This window comes from Condylostylus longicornis, unplaced genomic scaffold, assembly GCF_029603195.1.
Source record: "Condylostylus longicornis isolate FDR11 unplaced genomic scaffold, ASM2960319v2 ptg000147l, whole genome shotgun sequence".
NCBI classification, from domain to species: domain Eukaryota; kingdom Metazoa; phylum Arthropoda; class Insecta; order Diptera; family Dolichopodidae; genus Condylostylus; species Condylostylus longicornis.
Genome location: NW_026578115.1, coordinates 1075044 through 1086530, shown reverse-complemented (window position 1 = coordinate 1086530; position 11487 = coordinate 1075044). Strand labels below are relative to the sequence as shown.

At 34.2% G+C, this 11487-nt stretch overlaps 1 protein-coding gene across 1 annotated transcript; it reads right to left on the bottom strand.

Moving 5' to 3' along the window:
* Positions 1–9017: 9017 nt before the first annotated feature.
* LOC129615784 (uncharacterized) lies at positions 9018–10676 on the bottom strand. The gene has a single exon (XM_055531149.1). The coding sequence runs from the start codon at positions 10674–10676 to the stop codon at positions 9018–9020; it is 1659 nt and encodes a 552-aa protein (XP_055387124.1).
* Between the last annotated feature and the right edge of the window lie 811 nt (positions 10677–11487).

Genomic DNA, 11487 nt, shown 5'->3' with positions numbered 1-11487 from the left:
TAAATGTGCTGTTGTTGGAAATTGTTAAATAATGTAAAAATTATCCAATATAAACTTTATCCACGCTTAATAATTGCACGTTAAAAATTTTGGAACTTGCTAGGAGAGCTGAAATTATTGTGGCGGATGTTAGAGGTATTGCAATATATTTGAAATTAACATAACGGATTCAAATTGTTTTAAAGCATAGAAATTAGCGAAACTGGTCCTATAGTAAATAAACAAGTATTTACACAACAGATCTTACTTTGAAAACCGAAGTTAATACAGTTTTGAAAACCGCAATTGACTTTAGTCGTGGTGACTGTATTAATGATCCTAATTTTAAAATTGACAATATTTAAAAGAAAGTTTTTGAGTCCTATTGGGCATGTGAACATATCTGTAGAAATAAAAAAATATGGAAGGCTTTCTACTTTTATTCTTTTAAGAAAAATCCTTTTTCAATTTGCCGAACGGTAAGAAAAATTCGCTTAATCTTTCGCGACCGGGCTTCCTGGAAGCTCTCAAGTAAGTGAACGCTCGAAACTTACTCGTGGTCAATTTGTATGGAGTCTTAATTGAAAAGTAAATGCTGACAGCTAAAATAAAAATGCCGTGCAAACTTACAATATTCTTTGATTATTTGAAAATCAAATACTTATATACTCTACGAAAGGAGAGCAAATTCTGAACCAATTTACTTAGCCACAACTTTTTACGGAGATGTATATACTTTTTACGGCAGAACTAAGAGAAAAACTATACGTAATTAATACGTCTCCAAAATTTAATTTTCACAAGTATCGAATTATCATTTTCTATACGAGTTCGAGTTCACTATCAAATTTGACTTTTCATTACAGTAGTTGTAATGACTCACACTCGATTTCATTTTGTTTTCGATTTAAAAATTTTAATTAACTCGCATTTAGTATCATTATGAACAAGTAAGAAAGTCATATGGACTATAGTACATAAATAAAATAACAAACACCAAACTCATAAACTCATTTTAGAGATTACTTTATGTGCTCATTAATAACTTTGTCAGATCCCTTGCATAATGAAGCCTTTTTGTAATTGAATTACTTTTTGAAACTCTCTTAAGTGGAAAGAGTCGTACCACAGATTTCAAAAATTGACTTCCAAAAATATTTTACAAGAACAGTTTATAAAAATATTTTTTATATTTTAAGACGAGGTGTTAACTAGTTAAATTTTCAAGATATGCTCCAAATTGAAGAAGAAGAGAAAATTAGTCCGAAAAAAGAAAAACTTAGAGTACTTGATGCAATTTATTGATCCTTTGGTTCACAAATTTTACAAAAAGATTGAGACTGGAGATTTAGCAGATACCCATTCATATTTAGTCGCAGAATCCGAGAGAGAATAAAAGATACTGTCACCTTTCTTAAATTTAATGAAACAATTATTTTTAAACTTTTAGAAATAATTTTTACTTGAAGTTTATGCATTTCTTACCTCAATTTATGTTTTTTATGACAATGATTTGAAAAAAAAGTGAAAAATCAAATAACGTAGAAATAATACATATATTTCTTCCCTTTTCAGTGTAACTTAAGTCACCTAAAACCATATTTTCAATTTTGCAACAACAGCTTAAGTCGACTTAAGTTTGACGAAAATGCAAAAGTAATTTTTCACAAATCGCCTAACTCGAGATATGCTTTGCAAAATGCTTTTAATTTTGTATTACCGCCTATCTCACTTTTTTCATAATTATGAGAATACTATTAGTTGTTTTACTTCAGATTATGAGTTAATCGCTTCCTTTTTTAATTATCTTTCAATAAAAAAAAATTGGTTCAAAAAAATTCATAACTTTTTTCAAAATTTAATTTAAAGTTTTAAATGCATTTATCTCGAAATCACTAAAATAGACTTAAGACGTTTGTGCTTGAAGCCACTGAATTTGTACCTTTAATCTAAGATATGTAGAAGATAAATCTCTGTATGTATCACCATGACCTAATGAGACAAATTCAATAGTTGATGGATTATCTAAAGAAGCAATAGGATTGTATAAAACTTCTTCAGATCTTAAAATACTAGATTGAATTGGCTTTGTTCTAAAAATATCCAATTCTGATTTTATACATTCAATCATAATTAATCAAAAATATCAACTGTTTATCTTTTGTTATTAACTTTTCGTCGCTTTGAAGCAAAATAGTCGATTTTTTAATGAGGCGCCTTTTTATAGTTTTTCATTTTCCAGATCCATACATTTCGTTTAATTTACGAACTGCTCCACGTCTCACATTTTTTAAAATTTTTTTACCCCGATCCTGAACTACTTCTCTTATATTTGCTCCAGTTGCAATATAAGATAGAGCATTCATACTGGAATTAATTGCTTCATTTTTCAATATATTAGCTCCGGAGACAGACAAAGGTTTCAAATATTTGAAAAGCCCCCAAAAAAAAGCTTCCCAATCCTCGACCTCTTTGATAGGCAAGGGCAGAATGAAGTAAGGGACCGATATCATCAAGCCCTTTACCAGATTGAACTAAATAATACTTATAATACAATCGTTCCATAATATAATAGAAAAATAATATAATTTTTGCTTAATACATTTTATTTATACTTTTTTGAAATGTAATACAATTTTTGTAGGAATATTACTATTGGAAAAATTATTTGTTTACCATATTTATCACATAACATAATAGAAATATTATCAAAAAATGTATTTTCAACTGGAAAAAATAAATTCAAAAAAATTATTTTCGTAAGTATTCTTTATTATAATTGTTCGTAAACATCTCAAAGTATTGTCACCGACAATTTGTGGTTCTATAATGTCACTGTATACAAACATAATATCTGATTTATTTACTGGTACAAAATATAAGGTTTTTAAATAAGACTTGTACAATTGCACAATTCTGTCTTTATATTTTTTAAAATCGGGGTATTTTATTAAAGTTTGATCAAAACATTCTTTGATAAAAACATCAATTGACCAATTGGTTTTTACACCTATTTTTATGTTAACTTTTGGATCGCTGACACATATTTTAACCACTTCACCAGTGTATTCAGTTGGTTCTCCAGATTTTATGTAACTTGAATTCCTTGAAATATAATCAAAAATTTGCCATATAAGTTGAAGCTCACATTCCTTTTTTGTATATCCTGCATCCGGTTCTATATTTTGTATGAGTGTAGGTAAAACAAAAGTTTTCCAATCACAATTGATTTGTTCTTTCCTTTACGGAATATAAGTTGTACCTATGTTTTCATATTTTTTTTCTGTACTTCCAATCGTAAATGCAATTCTTTTTTCGTCGTTTTCTCCGTAAATTGATGATACATACACTTGTGAAATTCCAACTTTCCATTTTTCATCAAGGGCAAATTGTTTATTCAATTTATTAGTAAAAGCTGCCAATGTGTTTTCAGGATAGTAGTTAATGGACGAGTCACTTAGTAAAGTTACATAAAATTCATCATTTACCTGTAAGTTGTCCATGTGCTTGTCGATTTACTTTTACGTATGGGAAAATCAAGCTGTGTTTGTGTGTCACCTGTTTTAGCAGATCGTAAAATACGTCTTTGAGAATTCCTTAAGTTTTCGGTATTTATAGGTTTTTCTTTTTTCGGAGGGGGACTAGGACTGTCTAAAGGAACTGTTATAATATCACCATTTTCTGTTTCATACATCTGAAAATTTTGACTTCTGATAGACTTACGTTTTCTAAGACGTTCACCAGCTGATGCAGCAGAAAGCGCTGTCGTAAAAACATTTTCATGCAATTCATTATCAAATACATCGTCTGGGTCTTTTTCGAATATTTCCTCCTTGGGGAACTGTATTTTAGCATCCTTAAATTCCACAAAATTCGTTTGGGTGTCTGTGTTTTTAAAAGCAGCTTTTGGACGAGTTTGAGTACTCTTTGTTTCCGTAAGTTTGGGTTCGTACGACGGTGCTGTAATGTTTTGGGGAACAGTTCTCGTTTACAACTCGAATCATTATTTTAATTTTATTTAATTCAATATTTTTTTTTACTTTGACCCAATTAACCTTATAACCTTGTGACAATAACAATATTAAAAAAAAAATTTTTTTAAAAATATTATAAATTATATATAAAAAATTTTATTCACTTTACACTTTATTTTCTTTCGCAATTAAAAAAAAAAAAATAATAATAATAAAATAACAAATATCAAATAAATAAAAACAAAATAATAAAACAAAATAAAAAAAATATACAGTGCACACCGGTAATTTTCGTTTCATAAATTACGAAGAATGGATTCCAAATGTTCTGCAGCTAGTTGCCATGGTATTAAAGGCATGGAAGTAGTGTCATGCAAGGGATTTTGTAGAAATTCCTTCCATGGTACATGCCTAGGAGCTCCACATGGTTGGTACAGTGCATTTTTGGCGAACCATTTCATCTGCACGGATTGTTGCTCAGTCAACAAATCGTTGGACGAGTATTTCTGCAAACTGGAACATCAGATCGATGCAGTAAATAATAACTAATAGGAATGTGGACTGCATAAAAAACAACGCGGTCAGCTTCAACGAGATGGAGAGTAATTTTGAAATGTGGAATAAATCGATGTCAACATTCAAAGAAGAAATAAAGGGGATTGTGAGAAGTCAAGTCAAAAAGCAGACACCGGATCTCAACTCATCAATCCTTGAGAACAAGATTGACGGGGTTGGGCTAATTGTTGCCGAAAATATGGATAAAATCTTATCGGCTCTGGATACACGTGTCAATCGTATTGACGACACTTCTTATAACTTACTAGCTTCTGCCCAGGATGACATCGCTTTGATCAAGAACAAAATCGACAGTCTCGCAAACCTCGGTGGCATGATAAGGGAACTTAGCTCTCAATTTGACGAGTTGATAAAATTCAACGATAACAAAATTATCAAAACAATGGACAAGTCCTTACATGCCGAATTGCTTGAGGTATCGAAGGAAGCGATGAAAGAAAACACTGAATCTGATATCAACCCAAGCGAACCATCAAGCATTGCTTATACCAAAAATGATCTGGTTGGCCTTAAACCTCCTGCCACCGTTGCTCTGCCTATTTTTAAATGTTGAACCTCAAAATTATCTCTAGATACCACAAAAAATAGCCTGGAGGATTTCTTACGTACCAGATTCAAATGTACAGAGGTAGTTTGTAAGAAAATTACACCGGCGTTTCTCAAGCAGAAGGCAAAATAAAAAGGTGAGAACCTTTAAAGCCAATGTACCAAGGTCTAAACTATGGAAAATTCTAAATCGTAAGCATTGGCCAGCAGGTACTCTTTTGGAAAAATTTTTCGATAAAACTAACATTAAAGTTAAGAATAAACTGCCTGTTAGCGAACAATTGCTAACACTTTTAAAAATTTAAATAAAAGATAAGTTTTTCTTTCTTTTTTTTTTATAATTATCAGTTTATTGTAGAAAGCACCAAATCAAAAAAAACCATGTACTCTTTTTTCTTTTAAAAAATTTACAAAATAAATATCTTTATATATATGTATATTATATTTTCCTTTTCTTCAATTTTTTCTTTCTTCAAAAAATTTCACAATACAAATTTATACAAATGTCATATATAAAGGTTGAAATTATATAATCCAAAAAATGATCTTTGTTTAACAATACTTTTTTCTTGGTTTAAATTATACAATTCAAAAAATTATTTTTATTTCGACAAAAAATTCATAACTCGAAAGTCGATATGTTGCGGTTAGCGAACTTCTATTAGTAGCACTTCTTTTGGATGATTCTGTCCCTTTTATAATTTCTGGAACAAGCGGTTGAGCAAACGGTGAAGTTGTTCCTAGCCAGTCCCACTTTTCGGTTGTTAACGTTTTCTTCTTTTCTTTTACATAGATCATATGGTATAGTTCAACGAACCTGTAATGCAATGTATCATTCTCATGTACATCGCAATACAAATTGTTGTTGTAAAATTCTACGTTTCTTCTTTTCTATTTTATGCTATTTTCCCCTTCCATTCTCCATTTCATTCACCTTCTATTTCTTTTCTTACTCCATTACACTTCCATCAATAGCTGACTATAACTCTAAACAAACTCATCTATGATCATAGGTGACAGCTGGCAGAATTGAAATATAATATTTGTGCAGAAATGAGCGCTGCAAACTGTCACCCACCAGTTTTATTTATATTGTGATGTGAAGTATAAATTTTTAAAGAAAGAATATCAAAATTTTACACAAAAAAAAATGGAGATTTAAAGGAGCCGGAGCCCAAAATGAAATGCAGAAATGGAAGAAAAAAACGATGGAGGAGTGAAGAGCAACCAAAAAGTGCTGGAGCGGCACTTGAAGATCCCATCTGGACTGGTAGATGCATAGCTGGAAGACATTGCAAATTTATGTAAGTATTTTATTGCAAATAAAATTACATGTTAAATCCAATATATATTCAATTTTAGGTGAAGAACAAAAACGCGCTGAGTGGATTACTCTGGATTATAGCAAATTTAGATGAGTAGCAAAAATTTTGTTTTATATCAAGTAGTGTTTCTTCGTGGTTTTTTTTTTTTGTTGTTTTCTTTTTAGGAAAGGAGAAAAATGAACTGTGACGTCATGACGGAACATTCTCCCGGCCTTGGCATCCATGTTGAAAGATGACAAAACAGTGACGTGCTGATGGGTTGCTGGAGCATAAAAGGTGTGTTGCTGGTGAACAACGATATTGATACCGAATTAGCCATATTGTGATGATAATTGGTAAGTTTTCAAGTTTCGATTAAACATTCCAAATGCAAGTTGTACCCATCACTAAAGTCATGTTTTTTTTAGGTCTTCACCTGTAACATGAAGAGCAGAGGGATAGAAGGAAGAAGTTTATCTCGCTTTATCTCGCTTTATCTCGCTTTCCGGAATTCAGGAAGTGGGAATTAGGATAAAGAAAAAAAATCTATTAGTAATAAGTTAACTAACAAATTAATTTAAGTGTTACTAATTTTAAATTTTAAGTTAATTTTAAGCGTAGGTTAGAAATATTTGTATTAGGTGCCTCTACTTTCTCTTTTTTTACGTTAAGTAGCGCAAGTTAGGTTTTATTAGGTAGTGCGATGTTAGGTGCAATTCGGTAACGTTAGTTTGCGCGATTTGCTCCTGTTGTTTTTTCGTTTTATTGCGTATTAAGTGTAGTGCTAGTTGCGTACGATTAGATAACGATACATTACGCGATTTTTTTTTTGTTTCTCAAAAATGCGATTAATAGGTCTCGATTGATTGCGTTTCGGTTTCATCATAATTTTCCATCGTATCTACTGGTAGTAAGCATATCTTTGCAATCAAGTGCTTCAACATATTATCCTTCGTTTTTAACGAAACAACTCGAACAAGTCCATCGGGACCAGGATGAATCTCTATTATTCGACCCATCAACCATCTGCTTGGTGGCAACTTCTCGTCCCTGAGTAAAACCAAATCACCAATTTTCATGTTGTCAGTCCTTTTAGTCCATTTTGGACGCTGCTGCAATCGGTATAGGTATTCTTTATTCCAACGTGTCCAAAAGGTTTGATGTAATTTTTGTAATAGTTGCCATCTGTTTAATCCATTTTCATTTAAATCCAGCAAAGAAGGTTCAGGTGGTGTAATAATTACATCACCAGTCAGGAAATGCCCATGTGTTAGGGCCGTGCAATCGTCTAGATTTCTGCTAATTTCACAAAGAGGTCTAGAGTTTAGGCAAGCCTCAGTCTGAGTTAGGACCGTTGAAAACTCCTCATATGTCAACTTCGCATTTCCGAGTATCTTTTAGATCGATGTTCTTGTGGAAGGGCCTCTAGTAGTTCAGCTGCGTTTGATGACCACTGCTTTGTAGAGCGGACATCAGCCTCCCATAATCCGCCAAAGTGAGGTGAATAAGGTGGTATGAATTTGAAAATCACTCCTTCATGTTCGTGTACTTGTGCTAATTCTGATTTTAATTGTTGTAACATCTGTTTATGTTGCTTTGCAAGTTCTTTGCTAGCGCCGACAAAATTAGTACCATTATCGCAATAGAGTACCTCGCACCTGCTGCGTCTGCTACTGAACCTTCTGTATGCTGCGATGAATCCCTCGCTGCTAAGGTTCGTGACCAGCTCGATATATATAGCCTTAACTGCAAGACATATAAAAATAGATATGAACGCCTTATATGTCCTCGTATTTTTGCCTTTATAAGTTCTCAATTCAAATGGCCCGCAATAATCAACACCAGTATATGTAAATGGCCGACTGGCCCTAATCGAAAAGCAGGACACGTGAGCATTTATGTATTTGCTGGCGCATTTGATTCCATGCACCAATGATCCAAAACTTTCTAGTTATTACGTTGAGCATAAATTGAGCACCACCATGTAAAGTTTCGCGATGAATTTTTTCTAAAAGTAGTCGCACAAAATGGCATTTATCGGGCAATATAATCGGAAATTTCTCATCGTAATTCAAATCTGCGTGTCGCAATCTGCTACCCATTCTCAATATTCCATTATGATCCAGAAAAGGATTAAGCCTCGTTAAACGACTGTTTGTATGAATAAGTTTTTTTTGCTTTTGTGTCACTTCTTATAAAAAAATGTTTATGTTGCACTATTTGTGTCCACATCTCCACGCTAGCGTTGAAATCTGACACCGATATGAATATATTGCAATTTAGATTCCTTTTGGTTACTTTGGCGATGAATCTTTTGATGTAACTCGTTACATTGATGAGTTTCGTAAATGATGAATATCGTGTTTCCAATTCGTGAATCTCGTTGCATTCTTTATCATTTATGATCGCGTTGTGACACAGAGTCGATTTTCGTATCTCGCTATCCGTATCTTGAAGTAGTATTTTAGTTGGCCAGTGTGATTCCGACTTCTTCAACCATTCTGGGCCGTTCCACCACATTTTGAAGTTTTTAAGATCTGGTGGATGCATTCCCCGTGAAGCACAATCTACTGGGTTTTTCTTTGACGGTACGTGACGCCATATGTTTTTGCCTAATGTGTGATGTATCTCAGCAGTCCTATTTGCTATAAACGTTGTCCATTTGCTCGGGTGAGCCCGCAACCAAGCCAACACGATCTCTGAATCTGTTCAAACTTGCACCTTCGATATATTTTGAATTTTCAATACTCGCTGGACATATTTCATAAGTTTCGCCAATAATGCTGCGCCGCTCAAAAGATATTGTTTTTATTGGAACCACCTTTGATTTTGCAGTTAACATGCTAGTTTTTCGGCCTCCCTTTTCGTCTATGACAACCAGGTAGACCACTGCAGCATACGCCTTTATCGAGGCATCATAAAATCCATGTAGTTCTATTTTATTTGCCGATGTTGAATAGTAGAACCATCTGTTTATACGTAGTGCTTCCAGATGAACAAGAGTCTTCCTGTAAATCTGCCATTCATCGTGCAAGCTCCTTTCTATTTCATCATCCCAGCCTGAACCCAAAAGCCATAATTTTTGTATCATTATCTTAGCTATAATGATACAAGGTGCCAACCAGCCGAGAGGATCAAAGAGTTTTGAAACCTCCGACAATATTGTTCGCTTTGTCCATTTCCGTGAATCATTTTCTAGTAGGGAAATTTTATACGAAAATTGGTCGTTTGCTGGATCCCATTGTATGCCCAATGTTTTGACTGTTTCAGCTTCCTCAATTTTTAAAGGCCAATTGATTTCTCGATGTTCTTGTGGAAGGGCCTCTAGTAGTTCAGCTGCGTTTGATGACCACTTGCGCAAAGAGAATCCGCCCGAAGCCATCATGTTCAATAATTGTTTTTGCATTTCTAATGCCTTTTCGATAGAATCCGCACCCGACAGCAGATCATCCACATAAAATGAATCCAACGTTATTCTTGATGCAATAGGATAGTTTACCTTTTTATCTATCGCCAACTGTTTTAATACTCCTGTTGCTAGAAACGGTGCTGATTTTGTACCAAATGTTACTGTAGTTAATTTGTAGTCCCGAATTGATTGACTCGGAGAATCTCTCCAGACTACTCTTTGATAATCGGCATGTTGCGGTGCGATTCGGATTTGCCTATACATCTTCTCCAAATCTGCTGTAAATGCAATTTTATATTTTCGAAAACGTAATAGAAGAGTAGATAAATCATCTTGTATGACCGGGCCCTTTAATGTTTTGCCATTTAATGATGAACCATTTGAAGTAGGCCGTGATGCATCAAAAACCACTCGTAGTTTCGTAGTTGAGCTACTTTCCTTTATGACACCGTGATGTGACAAATAATTCGAGATGATTTGTTGTCGTTGATTTTTTAATTCCATTGAATTCACTTGCTCCATATGGTTCATATCTAAATATTCTGCTATGCACTTGTTGTAGTTGTCTTTCAATACCTCATTTTTTGAAAATTGCTTCTCCATGCCGAAAAGCCTAGCAATCGCAATGTGTCTTGAACTTCCAAGTGATACGGGACGCTCATCTGGTATAAAAGGTAAGTCAACCTGATAGCGTCCTTCCTCAAGTCTACGAAATGTTTCAGAAAAATGCCTTTCACACAATAATTCCTCCTCTGTAAATATTGTGTGTTCCGGTTTTTCTTCTAACTCCCAGAACCTGATACTATCATCTAAATCGGATTGGATGTGTGACGTCTCTATTGATGTCGTGTTGACACTTTGTTGATCGACATGTCCGTTACGATCCATCCAAAAATAGTTTTTTGAGCAATTGGTGCACCAGGAGGACACTTTCTTAGTCCCTCCAAAATAATTTGGCCAAAAATGTCTGCTCCGATGAGTACATCTATTTTTCCCATCGCAAAATAACTTGGATCAGCTAGGATCAATCCGTCTATGTGTGACCACTCCTTGGTTTGAATATTACGCTCTGGTAGCAAGTTGGTCAGTTTCTTGAGAACCAATGCCGAAGTTCGCACCTGCTTGGAATCCCCTAGATCTCGTATGATGACATCCACTTTTGCTAATGATTGGCCGATGTTGCTTTCTGGTACACCGTGTATATTTGTTATTGTCCTGTTTTTTCGTAATTTTAAATTCTGAACCGCTGATTCGGTGATGAAAGAACTCTGCGAACCAGGATCGATTAGAGCTCTCGCCCTCTGATAGCGTCCCGTTGGCAAGTGGTCATCATATGTCCAGAATTAAGACAGTTGATACACAATCCCCTACCTTTAACAGCTTCCAATCCTTTGTTTTGTCTTAATTCCAAAAATCTTTTGCATTGTTTCAACTTGTGGGGGCCCCGACAAATAGGGCAAGGTGGGTTACTATTCGCCGTTGCATCCGTAGCAGCATGTAAAGCGCAACTATTCCTGTACTTACTAGCTTCGTTTTGTATAGGTCTATAATGTGACGAAAATCGCCTCGTTCATATAGCCTCCAATACGCGAAATCAAGTTTCAAGGAAACTTTCCAATTGACGCCAAGTTGGCAATTGATTTTCCGCGCTGACGCTCTGTTCCCATAGCTGATGTGTCTCGGTTGGCAGGTTTTGCAC

What these genes read in the sequence shown, in the direction of transcription:
- LOC129615784 (XM_055531149.1), bottom strand. Translation starts at nt 10,676, where the DNA reads ATGGATCGTAACGGACATGTCGATCAACAAAGTGTCAACACGACATCA.